The 19,930-nt window shown below is 44.7% G+C and overlaps 1 protein-coding gene across 1 annotated transcript in view; it reads left to right on the top strand.

Moving 5' to 3' along the window:
* Positions 1-19,663, top strand: part of LOC135394808 (rho guanine nucleotide exchange factor 17-like) — a 159,899-nt gene extending 140,236 nt beyond the window's left edge. Inside the window, exons 10-23 of the mRNA XM_064625805.1 lie at positions 274-368; positions 2,204-2,316; positions 2,428-2,537; positions 4,704-4,795; positions 7,264-7,531; positions 8,109-8,237; positions 9,387-9,448; positions 10,337-10,499; positions 12,391-12,477; positions 12,569-12,636; positions 14,826-14,974; positions 15,051-15,225; positions 17,083-17,253; positions 18,070-19,663. Coding sequence (XP_064481875.1) covers positions 274-368; positions 2,204-2,316; positions 2,428-2,537; positions 4,704-4,795; positions 7,264-7,531; positions 8,109-8,237; positions 9,387-9,448; positions 10,337-10,499; positions 12,391-12,477; positions 12,569-12,636; positions 14,826-14,974; positions 15,051-15,225; positions 17,083-17,253; positions 18,070-18,353 — 1,966 coding nt within the window. The 3' untranslated portion in view covers positions 18,354-19,663. The remainder of the gene's footprint in view (positions 1-273; positions 369-2,203; positions 2,317-2,427; positions 2,538-4,703; positions 4,796-7,263; positions 7,532-8,108; positions 8,238-9,386; positions 9,449-10,336; positions 10,500-12,390; positions 12,478-12,568; positions 12,637-14,825; positions 14,975-15,050; positions 15,226-17,082; positions 17,254-18,069) is intronic.
* The last annotated feature ends 267 nt before the right edge of the window (positions 19,664-19,930 follow it).

The following is a 19,930-nucleotide window of genomic DNA, read 5'->3' as shown; positions in this document are numbered from 1 at the left end:
AAATTCGTGATCTGTATGTGGGCAGGTGATACTGGTGCCATGGCTTTGAGTTACGATGCAGAAGTGGATACCAGCAATTCAGTATATAGTATCTTCTTCCTTGTGTGTGTTATGCATTGATATTTTCATGCACAGTTAGGTACCTCTGACATGAGCAAAGTTTATGGACAGGAAGACCATTGTGGCATTGCTTATAATTGTTTTTTAATGCCTTACATCCTGCATTTGTTCGGTAATTAGCTATGGCCGTCATCGCTGATTTTTTTTCCCTAGGAGTTCTCCATCTGGGTTTGGCTTTACACTCTTTGATATGAACAAGTACAAGCTATTGCTGAGGTTCTCCTTGGACAATTTGGACATTTTGAAAAGTAAGAATAGCAGTATTTCTCCTAATTTGTTGTTGCATGATTACGTTTCACAGCTCTGCTAGTAAAATGCAGCATGCTGTAAATTATTTCAGCATGAATTTCATATATTTTTATTAGAGCTGTGCGAATATTCGAAATTTCAAATACGAATCGAATGTCAGATGCTATTCGAATGCTGTTCGTAGCCTATTTTCAGAATTCGAAATTTTCGAATATATTTCGAATAGTACTGAAGCAAGGTATCGCGATCGCCATTCTGCAAGTGGGCTTTGCCTCATTGCATCTGAGAGCTTTGCGAAGCCCACTTCACGTTACCGCCAATTAGAGCACTGCACGGGCCCGGGCCCGACCCGGCCCGCGGGCCGGGCTGGGCTTGTTATTGGCTGTGTGCTCCGGGCCGGGCCGGGCGCGGGCCGTTAAAATACGCCACCACCGCGGGCCGGGCCGGGCCCGGGCCGACAAATATGTTCCCAAGAGTCAGGCCCGGCCGGGCCACGCAGCTAATTCCACACATTGGAGATGCATTAGTTCATATCATCATGCGCTTGCGTCATTCCTGTGCATATTTTGCAAAGACAAGCAAAGGGTACTGCATTATGCATATGATTCGACCGTCTAGAACATTCTCCAAGCCACATTACATTGCTCCTCACTCCTCACATATTTCACGATCACTCTGGCAAAGCTTGGTGAGAGGGATAGGGACTGGGAGAAGCAGTTTGTCGACAGCATGCTCTATCTCCGCAAAATCTTGACAGTGTAACGATAACGCCCCGTGCGTTCTGGATTTAATTTGGTCTCGTGCGGTTACGGTGTTAAACCGCCATCACTTGTATGTTTGTCTTCTCTCCTTATAAATTTACTTATAAATTTGTTTGATAATCGCCAGAAACGCGTACGTCGCGGCTGGAAATACTAGGCCGGGATCTACTCGCCGGGTCACCGGGCCGGGCCGGGCCGGGCTCTATTTGCTTAGACGCCGGGCCGGGCCGGGCTCTAGTCACTGGGTCACCGGGCCGGGCCGGGCCGGGCCGCATAAAAATATGAAGGTCCGGGCCCGGGTCGGGCCGGGCCATTTTTCGATGCGCCCGGGCCGGGTCGGGCCCGGAAAAGTCGGCCCGTGCAGTGCTCTACCGCCAATTTTGGCTTCTTTCTGCAAGTCGGCTTCACATCATAACATACGAGTGTTAGGTGAAGCCCGCTTTACACTGCTTACACTATTCTGTCACTAAAGTTTACAACTTCTGTGACATCATTATCAACACTCTATTCAGGGCACTGCATGTTCCAGTAACCGTGCATTCACACGAGGGACATCCTCACGGAATATTCTAGTGGAAGAAAAAGCAAAAAACACTGCTTACAGAGACGAAGTTCCGACCCGTGTTATGTGAGCATTCACACGGTGCAGAATATCGGGTGTGACGTACTGCGCATTTAGCAGACGACACTTAGCAGATGACACCGTTAGCATGTTTTCCTGTCATCTGATACGGAATATCTTGTGGCTGTGTAGCAGCATATTCTCCACGGTTAGCAGTGTTTTCGAAGTGGCAAATCTTGCTAGACATTTTCATGCACCTTTAAAGTTAGCAAATTTTGCAAAAATTAAGGGCTCAGGAACGGTAAGAGATTTTCAGTATGTTCAGTAACAAAAAGTTATTTTTCAATGGGTTATGCTTCCCTTTGTTAATAATAACTGAGACACATATAGCTTCGTGATTGTACCTCATCTTTATTCAATGATCGTGCTTGTACCGTATTAGCAGACAAGTAATCCTTTGATATTCCTCCTGTGAAGGTTTACAGTGCACACTGTATGTGTATTGGTGCAGGTTCAGATGTGGGGCTGAAGAAAGCTATCAGGGAGGCTGAAAACCTGGAAGAAGACATGACGTTGCTCAATCAGATAACAGACCTTGTGTCTCACTTGAACTGTCCACATCAGGTAGGAGATACTTCCCTGTTGCTGAGGAACAGTTGAGGAACAGTTTGATGGGAACGGTGGTGTTCCACACTAAAGTGTCGCTTTGCCTAATTTTTGCCCATTTGCCCAAAGGCTGTGGAAGATGCTGTGAAGGACCTTATGGGATCTCTTAATAGACAGATGCAGGAAAGACAAAGCTATGACTTGCAGCTACTCAACCTCCAGCTTTCTGTCACAACACAGTGAGTGTTTGTTTTAAGTGACTGATGTTTACATGTTTCATGGGAGCTTTGGGACACACTTACACCAACAAGAAGTTTCTGTAATATGCTCACAGATTAGATATAGTCACACTCATTAGATTATGACAGCTACATCGATGATCCAAGCATTGTATTGGCATGTGATGTTGTTCCTATATCACTGTAACTAGGGGTGTGCGAGTCGGAACAATTTAAGCCGAATCAAATATTGAATCGAATGGAGGGAAAAAATTCCGAATACCAAATCGAGTATTGAATATTTGTGCAAAATTCTCCTCAGCTCCTGCTCCATCCTGCCTCAGCTTTGCCATGAACACGCTGTAGTTTCTTTGCTCTCGCCCGAGGAAGTTGCACTGCTGAAATTTTATACATAAAGGACATCTTTAAGACACCCTTCTTGTTCGTGGGCTGTAGTCATTATTCGAGAGTCCTAACTTTTTAAAGGCAACCTCACAGACATCAAATCAATGTCCCCAGTCTGCACCGCTAAACTGCATGTGGGAGGGTCGCCACCCCTTCCACAGACGAGGTCTACAAAACTAACTTTGGATAACATTATCTTAAACCAAACACCGTCCCGTCTGTGTCGGTCCTGCAGCAAGGGCAATTTCGTAAAGCAGGCTTCACCTCATGCAAGCAAGCATCAGGTGAAGCCTACTTTCGGGTTGTGTCGTTCATATTCGTGGAATACAAAATACAGAAGCCGACACTGAAGATTTTTGTTTAAGTTTAATTTGTACAAGCTTTCGCGTGGAGGTCCACGCTTCCTCAGGTACAAAGTGAAGTGGTGACACACATAAGTATATATAGTATACACGACTAAACACACTGCTGTACAAAGAAAGGGAAGAGGAGAGGAGATATGGTGCCACATGTCTGTGTACAATGAATAGCTAGGCAGACGGATAGGTGACCTCTAACCGTTTAAGAACAGTAAAAGGTGTTGTTATGAACAAAAAGGCTCGCCAACCCAGTTTCGCGGAAGGGGGGTCAGGAGTATGGGAAACGAGTGGCCCAGAATGGACAAAAGGGAAGGTTACGGATTATCTAACGGAGTACCAGACGATGACTGAAAGTGGGGATTCAAGAATTGTGCACAAATAAATGTACATTTATACATTTTACACATTTATACATTTATACACAAATAAATGTACATTTATACATTTATTTGTGCACAATTCTTGAATCCCCACTTTCAGTCATCGTCTGGTACTCCGTTAGATAATCCGTAACCTTCCCTTTTGTCCATTCTGGGCCACTCGTTTCCCATACTCCTGACCCCCCTTCCGCGAAACTGGGTTGGCGAGCCTTTTTGTTCATAACAACACCTTTTACTGTTCTTAAACGGTTAGAGGTCACCTATCCGTCTGCCCAGCTATTCATTGTACACAGACATGTGGCACCATATCTCCTCTCCTCTTTCCTTTCTTTGTACAGCAGTGTGTTTAGTCGTGTATACTATATATACTTATGTGTGTCACCACTTCACTTTGTACCTGAGGAAGCGTGGACCTCCACGCGAAAGCTTGTACAAATTAAACTTAAACAAAAATCTTCAGTGTCGGCTTCTGTATTTTGTTTATGTGATCTACAGGACTTGACTCCCCTCTTCGTATACGCATTCGTGGAATACTGTAAACGTATTTGTATTCGCGTTGTATTAATTTTTGCGAATCGCGCGTTCAGTCATTTGCAAAATTATAATTCATTGCGGGAGTCATTGCGGGATATATATTATATTATAAGTCATTGCGGGATAAACATCAAGCTCTGTTCGCGAGTACAATTTTTCGAGATTTTTCACCGGTCGCGAAATTCGCGAAAATTAATACATCGCGAATAAAAGTATGTTTACAGTGTTCGTGGAATAGTCGAATATTTGAAAAATCGAATATTGGATATTCGATTTGCGAATCGAATAGTTCGAGTGTTTGATACTCGAATTCGAGAACTCGGATATTCGCACACCCCTAATTGTAACCACAAGACAACTACAGCACTGTTGCTGCTTGCAGGTTTTTTCGATGGTTCAAGCTTAATTATCGTCTACATAGTGTTTTTTTTTATAGGCCCCTTTGTGATTGGGTACCAACATTAAGATTAAGCTGAAGACTTTTTCTTCGGAAATGTTTTGTCTTGCAGGGAAGGTGTGGAGAACCTCACCATTATATTTCCTTCAACTGAAAAGCGCTCAACGTGGGAGGTGGCATTCAATGAAGCAAAGCAGAAACTAGGTAATCTGCTGAGTACAGCACATCAGAAAGGCATATTTTAAAATATGTATTACAATACTCATGGTACAAAACATTCCGTGTGATGCAGCGCAGTTAAACCTGTTTATAAAATTCCATACTGAAACGAACGAGACCAGGTTTGGTTAACATTCATTTACTTACTTACCATGTCTTTCATCTATAAGAAAGGGAGTACAGCTGTCGTCATATTTAAGCGTAATGCGGGAGTGTGTGTGGCCCGTCTGCAGAGCACCACTGGATGCTGGGTTTGAGCTAGGATAGGTCTTGAGGCCAGTGTTGAGCATGAGCGCAAAACTGGTACAGCAAAGTCCCGTTAATTTGATCCCGACGGGAAATTTGATCGAAATTATCCAATGGTCGAATTAAAGAATTGGCCAAAAAATGAACGAGGTTTTACGGGAAAACCTCGTTAATTCAGATCTCACGGGACCTACGACCAACGTCCGAAATTATCCGAATGTTGAGATAACGAAAGGACAACAAAATGCCAGTTATATCTGCCTATGTGAACACCGATTTATTTAGAGAAAAACTGCATGATCATTGTTTGCTTCCAGAACAAAATCTTCGCATTGAAAACACCTGTTGCGGATAGGTGATCATATGCCTGAATGCTCTCGGGTGTGCCCTTGCAAGAGCCTCTGCGGCTTCTTTGGCGGTGCGACGGGGCGGAACGTTCCGATGATGATGATGGTAGGAGTGAAAAAAAGAAAAAGGAAAATTGAGACATGAGCGGGACAAGCTACTCCAGGTCTAGTAGAGAAAAAAGAAAAAACAAACAAACAAAGAACGTTCTGTTTCTCCCACTCACATTCGTTGTCCTATGCAGCATAAGCGTTGTTGTCCACTTCCACGAATGTCATCGAACATGAGATGTCCTTTCGCAACATCTTCGAGAATGGCTCCCTTGATGCCGATCGACAGTGTCTTGTATCTGCTATGTGATGCCATTGCTAGACGGATTTGCTGGCTCTGTCCACGGAGCCGAAAGAACTGACAGATTCTGCAGGAAACATGTGAAATGTGAAGCAAAAACGTGAAACGAAAATCAGTGAGAAAAGCGAGAAAGAAGACATTTCCTCCTCGCCCTGGACGATGTGGCGTGCTTGCCGTTGGCTGTGGTGACACAATGCTAGCATGCAATTGGAGGGCTAAAAGTCTACTACTGCCACCAAGCGGATAACATCGTTACTGTTCAGTCGCCACCTGCCACCGGAACTTTAGGGCAAACTTATCTGTTGCTATGTGCGGCAACTATGTGCAGTTTGTATTAGTACTATGTGTTCCTATGTATGCAGACGCGTCGGTCGAATTATATGATGTGGACTGCTTTCATGTTCGAAATAACAAACATTTTTACCTATAGAAACATACGTACATTTGACGGGGCTCCAAACATGATCGAATTAAGCGAAAAACGAATTATCAGAAGTCGTATTAACGGAAGTCTACTGCACTAATTGTAGGTGGGTCCGAGCCATTGAGACTGCCAGCCTAACTGCCCAACTGATTATGTGGAGCCACTGTCGAGAGGTGGTGTGTATCTCAACCCAGTCTCGTACCCATGCATCGTACGCAGTCTCAAACCCAGAGGCTAACGCTCCGCAGCACTGGTGTCTGTGCAGGCCACGTGCTTGGGCATTACAGTTATGTCTGATGACTACTGTACATTTATTGTGGTTATACATATTTATTACAGTCGCCGACCGATTTTTTGGACTCGAGCAGTCCAAAGAAACGAATTTCGCTTCAAAATACACTTTACCAAGCCCTAGATGGCTGGAAAAATTTGTCAATGCTTTCCTAGCGCGCTTCCAGCTCTGCCTGATATCATCTGCTTCTATTTCCCGAAGCGACATTTCGCCAATGTACACTGTCAGAGGCACAGCCGTCCCGAAGTCCGCAAGTGGGCTTCACCTAACGCATGCGTGCTTTAGGTGAAGCTCGCTTGAAAGCGCTGTCGCGCGACTCGCGGGCGGACAGCACGTGCTGGGCCGTTGGCCAAAAACGAAGAGGCAAAAGCGGACAGACCTCTTCAACTCAGAGGAATGGAAAATGAACAATCATTACTGCCTCTTTTATTGCCTCAATATTTTAGTTGGTTGATTTCCTTTGATACGAATTTCAGATGGTACCAATATTTTCCGTCACCCCAAGAGAGAAATTTGCAGGTTGGGCAAACAGAGTCCGAAATATCAAGCGACGGAGCTGCATGGCGTCCGAAATTTTGGACGTTCTTATACATTAACTCTACGGGACCTGCGGCCGTTCCGCGAACGAGTCCGAATAATCGAGCCTGTCCGAAAAATAGGGGTCTGAAAAATCGGTTGGCGACTGCATATGCCACACACTTGAACTGTCCTCAGAGGACGTAAGGAGGAAGTACAGAATGGAGAGAAATACCGGGAAGAGGCACGATTGTAAAAGCTTCCGTGCTCCAATTACAGCTTTGTCGACCGACCGCCGTCCTCCCCCTGAGTTCCTGCATCCGCTGCCCATCCGCAAGACACGCGCAGGATTACAGTTCACGTGCGCAGTGGCGACGCTGGGGCTGAACGAGCATGGACTGCGCGACGTGTGGGTCTGCAACAGCGACGGCTACGTGGGGCAGGTGTGCGTGCTCAGCCTGCAGCCCGAGCCCACCGTCATGTCTTGCAACGGCGTCTGCAACGCCCGCATCCTCTGCATCGCTTCCATCCCGGCGGCTTCCTCACTGTACGGCTGTCCTTTGTCTCTATTATGCTTGTTATTGATATGTTAAGTGCTTTTAGATATTAGTAAGTGTTGTTTCATTACTAAACCAGAACTGAACGAAACCGAAAAGGCTCGTATCAGAAAACAGAAATGTTCGAGCATTGAAAATGGAAATGGTATCCTGTTACTTTTGGCCACCATGAGACTGTTACGCTTCCCTGTTTAAAACGTGGAACGTTAGATGTGGTATAACAGAATAATATGACAAGTTGCCTAGGCATGCCATCTTCCGCGAGGGACGTTAAACACTGTGTGATGAGGTTTCAGTGCAGGCCAAATATGCCTGAAGTTGGCAAAATTACGTAATCCGCTGCGACATCGCTCACGATCATAGTTGTCTCGCGACATAAAGCCACAAATTATCAATTAATAATAACATGGTATGTATTACAGAAATATACTGTGTTGTGTTTTTTGTGGTAGTATATACGTGATATGTGAGCCAAGCAAAATTAGAATAGCATGAATATTTTTTTCGCTCTGCTATGGGTTTCAATTACGTGTAATAAGATGTTTGCTCTGCCTGTACTGATTTCAGAATGATGTCACTTGGACGTCGGAAATCCTTAGTACCTGACACAAATGCACTTGTTGGAAGCGATTCCCAGCCAGGGGATGTGGATGTTTCACAGACGCAGTCAGCGAATGGCAACATTCAGCTGGATAGGTAGGTGACAATTAAGTGTACCTAGGGCCCTGTGTTTTAGGGTAAAACCCGTTTTTACCCCCCTGATTTGCATCATCATCACATAGGGTAAAACCCGAAAAAAACTGAAAACGAACTTGCGAAGTGCCAATTCAACCGCCAATATGGGCACTGTAGAATGCTAAGCATTGGATACTCAGCACAGCTGTTCCGTATCTCATGATCAACTGAAATGCCAGAAGCACTTTTTTTTTATTTTCCACTAGAAAATCCGCTTTCCCAACCAATATCACCAGATTTTACCCTGTTTGAGGGCTCCTGACATGAAACCCTATTTTTACCCCCCAAATTTTCAAAAAACAAACAAACATAAAACCCAAAAATACAGGGCCCTAAGTGTACCTGATTGACTTATGAAAATTTTTTGCAGCCTAAAGCTAAACTACTTGAATATGTTTTTATTTGTTCTGGGAGGTTTCTTGTACAGAACTGTATTGAGAATCTAATCATACGTCTGAATGTAAGAAGAATATGCATTTTCAGATTCTACAACAAATTTGTCAAACACTTGCTGGCAGACTGCTCATGAGTTTATTTGTTTGGGTAGCTTTGTTACATGGGCGTGTTTCCTTACCCATGGTGGGAGGTTCCAACAGTACCACATGGACAACAGCTCAGGCTACAATGTGTCATACTTTCCGTGCACCAGTCGTGCGCATCAATGCCATTTTGAAGCATGGACACGGTCATTGAAGTGTTCAGCAAATGCCACAATGACACGTGTATAATGAATTGCTGCATGCCATTAGTGTCAGACTAAGTAGCCAAAAAAATGAGGAGCACGTCCATGAACAGGAATTCTGGAACAGAAAACAGAGGTTAATGTTGTACAATGTACCTGTTGTCACTATAGTAGAACATTACGATCACATTCATGAGCTGGTAACTGCAGCGACCAACAGTGATTGAACTGTCATATTAGCAACTTCATAAACAACTGCTAGTAACAATTACGGGAAGGACTCTCACCCGTTTTGGTCCCTGACAACTGGTGTTGCCATTCTTGTGTCCCAGGCTGAGATCTGTGCAAAAGACTTTTAACATGAACGTGTGCTTTGTCAGCAGAAGTTACTGATAATCTTATGTCGGATTTTTGTGGCCCTCTTACAGTGACTCTAGTGATGATGATGAAGAGGGCGAAGAAGAGGAGGAAGACGTTAGTGTGTCACAAGGTAAGAGCCCTAATAATTTTCATTCTGCTTATGCTCGTGTCAGGTAGCAGAAGTCTTATTGGCTTGGGCATCACATTCATAAGCAGAGATGTCTGTTGACACAGCTGGCTACATTAGGTAGAATGGAAAACATTTCTAGCGATGTCCAGTAGATATACTCAACACTGACAACTCAGTTTGTAATGCAGTGGTAATATAGTAATAACTAGGTAGAAAACAGCGCAGAGACGGGACACGAAGAAGAAACAAGTGCACACACAGAGCGCTTTGCACACGCAGCGCTCTGTGTGTGCACTTGTTTCTTCTTCGTGTCCCGTCTCTGCGCTGTTTTCTACCTAGTTATGTACCAACTTGCCCAAATCTCCGCCTTAAATATAGTAATCTCAAGAGCACATCTGACATCTCAAATGTTGTCCTTCAGACATTCTTTAACCCCTTTTCACCCCTGTATCATTAGGTACTCGGCTACAATTGGCAAAATCGTGTTTTATTTCAGGAACTGTGAAATGAGGTAAAATCCAGTGATAAAAAAGATTATCCGGTGGAGAATAAAAAAAGATGGCACGTATTGCATTTCTGATGAACGTGTTGATGAGTAGCTATGCTGAATTTAGTGCTTAGTGTTCTCCAGTGCCTGCACTAGCAGATGAAGATGCACTTTCGCGAGTTCACTTTTCGGGGTTTTCAGGTTTAACCATAAGTGACATTGATGCTGTTCGGGTGGTAAAAATGTGTTTTAACCGGGATGAACCCTGAAACATCATGGCTCTGTCATCACAGAAAGTTTGTTAATGTACTGTATCTGTACACTAGTGTTTGTGATGAAGCACAGACTTCTTGAACTCTGTTGCACATCCTAATTTTTTTGTTCATGGTGAACACTTGTAGAAGAAGAGAAGCCCAGTGTTCCCTCTCAAGAGAGTGCATCACCTCCTCCACCTCCACCACCTCCACCACCACCACCGCCACCGCCACCACCACAACCAAAGGAAGAAAGTGAAGAGGCTGACAATCACTATCCCACAATGTGGCTAGGCACGGAGGATGGCTGGTACGTTATCAATTCGTGCCATTTTTATGTTCATTTTGTGTAAAGACCCTGTTGTGTACTCTAGGATGCCATAACCTTTTAGCACTTATGTAGCAGATGATAAAAGGCAGGCACAGAAGAATGTTCTTAGTCACACTTGACAGTAGCTGAATGCACACCTAAGAAAAAGAAGAATATTCTTAGTCACACTTGACAGTAGCTGAATGCACATCTAAGAAAAAGAAGAATATTCTTAGTCACACTTGACAGTAGCTGAATGCACATCTGAGAAGGAAAAAAGAAAGACTGGATGCCACTGTCACTTCTGTAGGGCAGCAAGGTGAAAGAGGAGGAAAAAGAGAGAAACCATCTAGAGCCACATAATTGCAATCGAAGGGACTGACAAAGATGGACACTACACTAACTACACCTTTCTATGTCGTCTGCATCCACATCCCCTAGCATTCCGCGATGGTGAGAAATTTTGCGGAATCAGCCACGTCTCGCGGAACCTGCAGTTTCACTCAGAATCTTGTGTTTTTTTGCGGAATATTCGATATATATCTCAGAATTATGTAACGATTTCAATCAATCTGCAACATTTTCGCTGGTTGAACCCGATCAGTCGTGACTGCAATGCATGATGCAACTGATACTGCTAACACTTACACGGCTGAATGTGCTGCGGCGAAAAAAAATTTTAAGACAGGAACGCCCGGAAAGAAATTGTCAGAGCTGCATGCTGAAAAGTCACGAAAGGCTGGAAAAGCGCGCAGGATGAGTCGGTAAACAATCCTGGGAGAATGCTGCATCATTTTTTTGGCTCGTTCTCTCTTGTCCGCGGAATTCCGCAGATTTACTAATCCCACTTCATGGAAAAACCGTTGCTTTTGCATCTTTTTGTTATTCTCATGGAGCTGCAGTGCAAACTTCGCTGATCCCTATAGCCTGACCTATAGTTTCAAAACCGCGAGAGTAAGCATCCTCTGCAATAGCAATCAGTAGCGGAAGCCAGAAGTGCAAGCAATGAACTGCGCCCTTCATTGTATATTCATCAGCCTTCCTTTTCATCTGATCCTTTTCATTCAGGAGCCCTCAGTCACGTTTATAAAAGGATCACCATTGCACAGCCCCCTCGTATTCTGTCGTGTGATATCATGTCATTTACAAATATTTTTGTGAAACATTGAAGTTCCGGCCATAAACTGTGTTTTACATCCCCAAGCAAAATGATGACCAAGCCTTAAAAGGTCCTGAAAGACTTGGCAAAAAACATGGACAGAAGAGACAGACATAGACGCACGCCGGACTAGCAACAGAATTTAATAAGTACAAACAATTGTCCCCAGGAGGCTACATCGCTACAAGTATGTGGCAATAAGATAAATAGAAAGCAGGCCACAAAGAAGTCTCTTTTTTTCTTACAAACAAACAAGAAAGTAGGCCACGGACAAAGGCACCCCGCGAAAAACGTGCCACACCTGCCTATAGGCTAAAAAGAAACCTAAATTCTTTTTCTGCGTCTCTCTCTTCTGTTCTTTACCGCTGGTGTTTTATTCAGTCATGTACCAACAGGACCAACTTTGGACTCTTCTCACTCTTGAATTCTTGTTCCAAAATCGAGTGGGGACCATTTAGGGACATTAGGGGACCTTTAGAGCTTTCGAGGAACACTTCTTCATTGCGATGGTTCCTCAGCAGATAAGTACAATGAGCTCGTCAGATACTGCCTAAATTTCAAACAGTGTACTGGCTGCAAGGGAGGTGGGTTGGGAACTTCAGCCTTGTTTACCTTGGAATTTACCTTTGGGTTAACCTTTTGGGCATGATTTGTCCCCACTGGTGCATTGATATCATGAGACATACTCCCATCCCATCCCATGTACTTATCATTGCATTTTATGTATTTCAGTGTGCATGTATATAATTGCAACGATAACATTAGGATAAAGAAGAATAAAATGAAGGTGCAACACTCGGCAGCTGTACATTGTATCATGTAAGTAAAATATGTGGCCTTCGAATTTCGGTATCAACTTGATGTGCAGTATCTCGAGACGCTAAATCAAAATTTGAATACTGCCTTTCAGATATCTGGATAACAGAGTTTTTATATCACTGTCAAGCGGGGAGATCGCAATCTACAGGAGGGATCCTGGTAAGCAGCGATCACTTGCAAAGATCACAAAATCAGCAAGCTCTGTTTATGTATAATGTGAAACCCCGAGACTAGGGAACACGAAAGGACAGACACAAGCATGAAGTCTCAAATTGAAGTCAAATGAAGTCAAATTGAAAGTCACAAATTGAGACTTCGTGTTTGTGTCTGTCCTTTCGTGTTCCCTAGTCTCGGGGTTTTACATTATGCATCATCTTCACCAGCTCGCTTGCTTCCTAGCCGTTTTTTCTCTGTTTCTGTTTTTGGAAATGTGTTCCTCCTGTGGAGCTAGTCACTCTCTTCTTCTGTGCCTTCTCCCTCTCTCACCTCCTCGCCAGTCTCTCCTCCTATCACGCTCTGTGTTGTGCTCTGAAGACGAAACTAACTGCGATGTGACCGCTGGCCATGTCGCATATCCTTGTGGATACGAGGAACCCCATTGAGAACACCACTATGGCGCACAGTAGAGCATTGCATGGGCCGCACTCTTAGGGCCGGGTCGCATTCTTAGGCCCAGGCCTGGCCCGAGCCCGGCCCTCCTTTGATTTACCCACCCAGGCCTGGCCCGCCGGCTCCATATACCTGGCCCAGGCCCAGTTCTAGCCCAAAGAATTTCTAGGTTTCCTGGCCCAGGCCTGGCCCGAGCCCGGCCCTCCTTTGATTTACCCACCCGGGCCTGGCCCGCTGGCTCCATATACCTGGCCCAGGCCCAGTTCTAGCCCAAAGAATTTCTAGGTTTCCTGGCCTAGGGCTGGCCCAAGCCTGAGAAATTTATAGGCTACCTAGCCTGGCACAGCTCAGCCCAGTGTAGCAGGCAGTAAAAGGCAACTAACAGTGAGGTAACATAGCCTCGAGCCTGATCTAAGCACGGCAATGTACTGGCACAGGTCCGGCCTGGCCTTACCCTGCCCAGTGTAGTGGGTATAGTAAAAGTTGACCATGGCTAACTAACAGTGGGGTAACATAGCCTCGAGCCCGATCTAGGCCCGGCAATGTACTGGCCCAGGCCTGGCTCAGCCCAGTGTAGCGGGCAGTAAAAGTTGACCATGGCTAACTATCAGTGGGGTGACATAGCCTCGAGCCTGACCAAGGCCCGGCAACGTACAGGCCCAGGCACGGCCTGAGCCCAAGATGGTCAAACCCAAGCCCAGCCCAGGCCTCCAGAAAGAGGGCTTTACTTGGACTGGCCTGACCCATGGGCTGGGCCAGGCCGTGCTTGGGCTCATGCTTTCGGGTAAGCCCGAGTCTGTGCAGTGCCCTACCGCACAGTAGCTGTCCTGCTAGCTTTTTTTGGAAAATGAACTTAGAAAACAGCATCAGTGGAGACATCGGCGGCAGCACTACAGCTTCAGTTGAAGACCTCTGCAACAACAATTCCCTCTAATGTAACTTTCGAGACGTACACTAGTGTTGAGACCTATACTAATTTTGTGCTGAATTAGCGTGTGACGAAATCATTTAACTTCTTGGTTTACTAGCGGGATGGCTCGGACGAGCAGGAAATTGTTGCTCCGCCGTCGACCACAGCGATCGTTGCAGCCGTTGACGTGCTTGTGAGTGCATATAGCGACACGCTATACACTAGAGGAAGTTTGTCGCAATGCATTGTCTTGTGCTGATGCGATGGAGCTCACACACATAGACAGTTCTCTAAGCTACTTCTGAAACTATCAGGCAAAAATGGGAAAAGTCTAGCACTTGCAAGTGAATAAGATAAGTATTTAAAGACGTTCAAACATTTAAATAATTTATTTTACTAAAGAACAAGCTTTCGGACAGAATCCTTCCTTCATCAGATGCGATACATTGAACACTTGGTAGAGATATTTATTCTAATGTGCATCAGAGAAAGGGGACAAAGAAGGTGGCGAGGAGGAAATACAAATTCTTCTCAGAGAGAACTGAGGCCACAAAACAAAAACAAAAACAAAAAACAAAAGAAGGCGATGTACAGTAGGAGTTTTACCGGAGACAGAAACCGCAGGTGAACGATTTTGAACTACTTTTGAAGAAAGACCCTAGGGGAGAAGTAGATTTTTTCTACTGATAATGAAATCGCACAGCTCGATAATTCTGACTGATTTTGTGACGCCTTGAAGTGTGAAAAATCAGTCAGCGAGTGCCGTTGACAACTTTTGCTGTAGGTTTAAGTCCTAAAACGTTCTAACAGAAATCTCGATTCCCTACAGACGGTGGGTGGAACACAACGGAATCCCAGACTGTTCAGGTTGGCAGCAGCACATCTCCTGTGCTGCGCATGCTTGCTGTGGCTGGAAAACTGTGGTGTGGCTGTCAAAATTTCATCAAGGTCTTCAGCACAGCCACGCTTGAAGTCGAGGTACGTTGATTGTGGTTGCTGTTCACATTGCCACTCACCTGCCCGCTCTGTAACCACTTTACTGGCTTCAATATAGCACACCTTTCAAGTCAGCAGCGACAGCTCACGTGCCGTACTCTGCATGGTCACATCTGGTCTAGGTGTTTGGTTGGCTGTTCAGCACAGTGCAGTCATCCGACTATATCACGCAACAACATATGAGTGCTTGCAGGATGTGAATATCGCTCCCGCTGTAACTAAGATGCTTTCAGGTGAGTGATTTCTGCGAATCCGAATATTTGAAGTCGACTGGAATATCGAATTAAATTGGGGAAAATTCAGAATGACAAACCAAATATCGAATAATCACGCAAATTTTACGATACAGTCGCCGTCCGATTTTTTGGACTCGGTGGGGATCGCGCGAAAGTCCGAATAATCGAATAGTCCGAAAAAATGAATTTCATTTCAAAGTAAGCTTTAATAAGCACTAGTAGGCTGAAAAAATTTGTCGATGCTTTCCTAACGTGTTTCCAGCTCTTGCCTGATAACATCGGCTTCTACTTCCCGGAGCGACATTTCGTCACTGTACAATCACAGAAACACCGCCGTCATCAAGTCCGCAAGTCGGCTTCACCTAACGCATGCGTGCTGTAGGTGAAGCTCGCTTTAAAGCGCTGTCGCGCGACTCGCGGGCGGACAGCACGTACTGGGTCTTTTGAATCAAACCGTTTGCCAAAAACGAAGGTGCAAACGCGTTACAACAGACCTTTTCTACTGAGAGGAATAGAAAATGAACAATCATTGCCTATTTTTTGCCTCAATATTTCAGGTGGTTGATTTCTTTTGATGGATGATTTTGGATGATACCAATATTTTCCGTCACCCCAAGAGAGAAATTCGCTGGTTGGGCAAACAAAGTCCGAAATCTCGAGCGACGGGTCTGCACGGCGTCCGAAATTTTGGATGTTCTTAGCATCAACACTATGGGACCCGCGGTCGTTCCGCGAATGAGTCCGAATAATCGAGCATGTCCGAAAAATCGGTAGGCGACTCTACGTGCCTCTTGCACTAAAAGTTCACAATTTGTAACTCCTGGCTTTAGTGTAATTTTTCTGGCATTAACTCACACAAGAGAGACACGCAGTTCTTCTGTGGGAAGCCCTACTCTTTAATTTTACACTTTCACGGATAATTATCTTTATTTCAAAATATGATATTAGGCAGCGGCATGTTACACAGACGAGGCTGTAATTGTTTCTGAACATCCACACGTATCTTGTAAAAGAAACAACTTGGGTTAACATTGTCTTAAACACAAGCCCGCTTGTGTTAGTCCTGCAGCACTGTCAGTTTCATAAAGCAGGCTTCACCTCATGCAGGGAACCATCAGGTGAAGCCCACTTACGGGGTGGTGTCGTTCTTATTCGGGGGTCGAATATTCGGAAAATCGAATATTTGATATTCAATACTCGAATCGAATATCGAGTATCGAAGATCGAGTAACTCGAGTATCGAGTGGCTGGAAAATACAATACTTCGAGTGACTGATGCTCGATTCGAACTCGAATATCCGCCCCCTCCTCCCCCATTATTTCATGTCCACGTGTGTTATCCATATAGATAATCTGAATTAAATATGGATTATGAATAATGAACTTTTCACTGGGTTTTACTGTATCTCAATTTCGTTGTCTTTGCCATAGGCAGTAGGAGACCACTACATAGACATCTGTTTCACTGTGCCATATACTGTTTCTGTATCATGTTTCTCTGTATCTTCCGGATGTTTCACGAAGGTCCCCCGGCTGAATAATTCGTAACCAGGTGGAGCTATCGGGAAGCTCTCTTTTTAGTCATCATCCCTGAGACTCACTGCTTAGTTCCTTGCCAATGTCACACTCACTGAAAATGAAGCTTTTCGATAGCTCCACCTGTTAACGAATTATTCAGCCAGGGGATATTCTGATTCTGTATCAGATGCTTTCACTTCCTTTTACTTCCTTTTACTAAGTAAGTTTTTAAGTATAACTGCTCATTGTCTTTTGTACGGCGTTATATATGCCCAGCCGTCTGTCATGATGATTGATGAATGTTAGCCATGCTGTAACTTCCTTTTCTTCCTGCAGCATGTGATGACATCATCCGTCAACACAAAGCGGCCTGTTTAAGAGTTACTGCGCTGCTGGCCTGCAAGGATCTGCTCTGGGTGGGGACCAGTGCTGGCGTCCTGCTGACTCTTCCGCTCCCACATCTAACATCCAGCACCACCCGTCTTGATACCCTACCTAATATTGCTGGTGAGAATTCCTGCAGCGCACCTTTTCTATCTTTGGGTAATATTTGTGGGGTTCCATGGGTAGTACCATCTGGTAAGAGCAGCAGTATTACACATTTTGCCAAGTCTCGAAAAAAACTTTGTGCCGCTGTGGGTTGTCCTCGATGCAACTACAAGACAACTCATTCACAATATCGTCATTAGAGGGCACACTTAATGGAGTAGCAACACTGAGCTACACAGGTGAGCAGGAGAGGCCCTTTTGTTTCCGTGCGATCTTAACATCACCTAAAGGTGCTCACGATGCCATCTATCGAGTGCGCTTCGAAATGTTGCTCCTGTTGCGAGCAGCTCACCAAGGGAGACACCTTGACAGCCTTGAGCTCACCTTGACCTCCTCGGGACGCTCTCGTAGACAATACATAGATAATGCCGCACGAAAATCATGTACCCCAAGCACGCAATGGCCGATGGCCGACACTTTGCAAAATGTCGGATGACAGCTGGCCAACAACTCCTTCGGCCAGCCAACGTTGGCGCAATGTTGCAGAGTGATAGGTGGAGCAAGGCAGTACGCGAAATTCGGGGAGAAATCAGGCTGAGTTACTTAAACAAACTGTTCTGGTTTGGTACAAATGGTGATGTAACTGTGTTTGCTACCAAACAAGTTAGTGTGCATTCCTACAGACGTTTCAGTGAGGGCAATTTGCCGGGTAAGAATCGTGTTTCACCCTAAGGAGGCAACCTTCAATTCGGGGTGCAGAATATGGGGAAGAATCGTGTTAAACCCTACAACTTCACGCTCTATCTATAAGTACAAAATTCAACCTCTTCCCAGGAATTCACCATGGACACACTGGCCACGTCCGCTTCCTCACGGCGGTCGAAATGACCGAACTTGCAACATCTACGACCGGGAGGCATCATCGTTCAGTGCGGTCATCCAAAGAAACTTCTACGCCCGTGTTTCTTGGCCGCAGAGCATCTCTAACGCCTGCCACTGGTTGTCGAGTGCTCGTGATAAGTGGAGGTGACGGCTACGAAGATTTTCGGAGCTCTGGTTTGAGCGAAGCCGCTGGACGGGACGATAGCACGAACCACCTGCTACTGTGGCAAGTGTGATTGTGACCTCTGTGAACAGTTGTCTGTCCCCCTCTCTCCTTGTTCTCTAACCACAATGGACCTTCAAGCATGCTGGACACGTGTCTCTATTGCAACGCTCCAAAGTGTTGCGCTGTGTTCGAGTTGGTCGGCAGTTGCTCGACAGTTGGTCGGCTGTTGCTCGGCAGTTGCTCGGCAGTTGCTCGGCTGCAGTCTTGTGCTGCATGCGAGAACATCTCTCTTCCACGTGAGCGTCCATGTGTGTTTGGGGGGCGGGAGACGTGAAGTGCCGAACGTTTTGCTTTTTTGTTGGAGGATATGTGCTTGTACAGGGCGCGAGAATCGCGATCAGCACGTTAGACATACGAGTTAGGAAGCTCCCAGAAAATCACCTTTGTTTGTTGATCAGATGAGTGAAGAGATAACAACAGCACAGTGCCCATGCCGTAGTGGCCGGCAGCATAATATACATATGTGAATATTCTTTTTATATACATATATATATATATATAAATATACATATAAATATTTAAAAAAAGTTTAAATGTGTGCCAACTGGCAGCTATTCTGTTGAGCGAAGGCTTGTTCCTAGATTCTAAAAAAAGATAATATCGGTCTCAAGCATGTGAGGAGTTCCTACTTAGTTGTAAGACTCTTCCACGATTATTGTTTGTGTGATAGCACAGCATTTTGTGTTGTTTCTCTGTCCCTTAATTGTAGTATATACATTAACTGGAAGGCCATTCAACTCTAGTGGATGTGTTGATATTTTATGGAATTCTGAGCTAGATCATTGCTTTGTGCCAAGGATAGATCTCGTGCAGTTGAACAAATGCTGTCTCTCATTGCTAAATGTGGGACAAGTGCTGTATGTATAATCCATAAGGTTCTATTCAGAATCTCATTCCAAGCAGTCTACAGCGTCCGGGTTAGCACTGTTGAAGGTACGGCAGGCCTTTGATCGAATCTTGGTTGCTTGGCTTTTTTCTTTTTTTTCTGATTTGAAATTTTTTTTTTTAAATCAAGAGTGAGAAGTAGAGAAATAGAGAGCAAAAGGGAAGTTGATCGATTGGAATGTTTTTCCGTAAAAGCTCTTTAAATCATCAAGTTGTGAATCTAGGGAACATAGCTGTGTGCTACAGGATTTTAGACACACTAGTTTCACATCATGAGCATAAATTCAGTTGTGCGTTATTTGTGTATTTAAAATGTTCATCGTGTGGTCATACCATTGACGAAGTGATGCTGCATTTTGTTTGGTGCTGGAGTCCTGCGAGGCATTAGCAGAAGTTAAAACTTTTAGTAAATTTTTGTAAAATATTATTTTAAAATCTGCTGAGCTAGCATCCAAATTTTATGCTGAGGCGTATAAAACGTGCAGAATGAAATCGAAATCTCCAGAAAGCCGCTGTATTATAGTGAGTTAACCACTTGCAGGAAGGGTTGAAAAAAAAAAAAGTGCAGAATTGCTCCTACTAGTCACAACCACCTTCCCCGTTCAGCAATTTCATTATTAATAGCTTTGATTAACGGACGCTCGCAAAACAGTAACGAAAAGCTTCAGAGTCACCACCTAACAAAACATGAAGTGTATGAGT

Source organism: Ornithodoros turicata, chromosome 5, assembly GCF_037126465.1.
Source record: "Ornithodoros turicata isolate Travis chromosome 5, ASM3712646v1, whole genome shotgun sequence".
In the NCBI taxonomy this organism is placed as follows: Eukaryota; Metazoa; Arthropoda; class Arachnida; order Ixodida; family Argasidae; genus Ornithodoros; species Ornithodoros turicata.
This window is presented reverse-complemented; position numbering and strand designations above follow the sequence as displayed.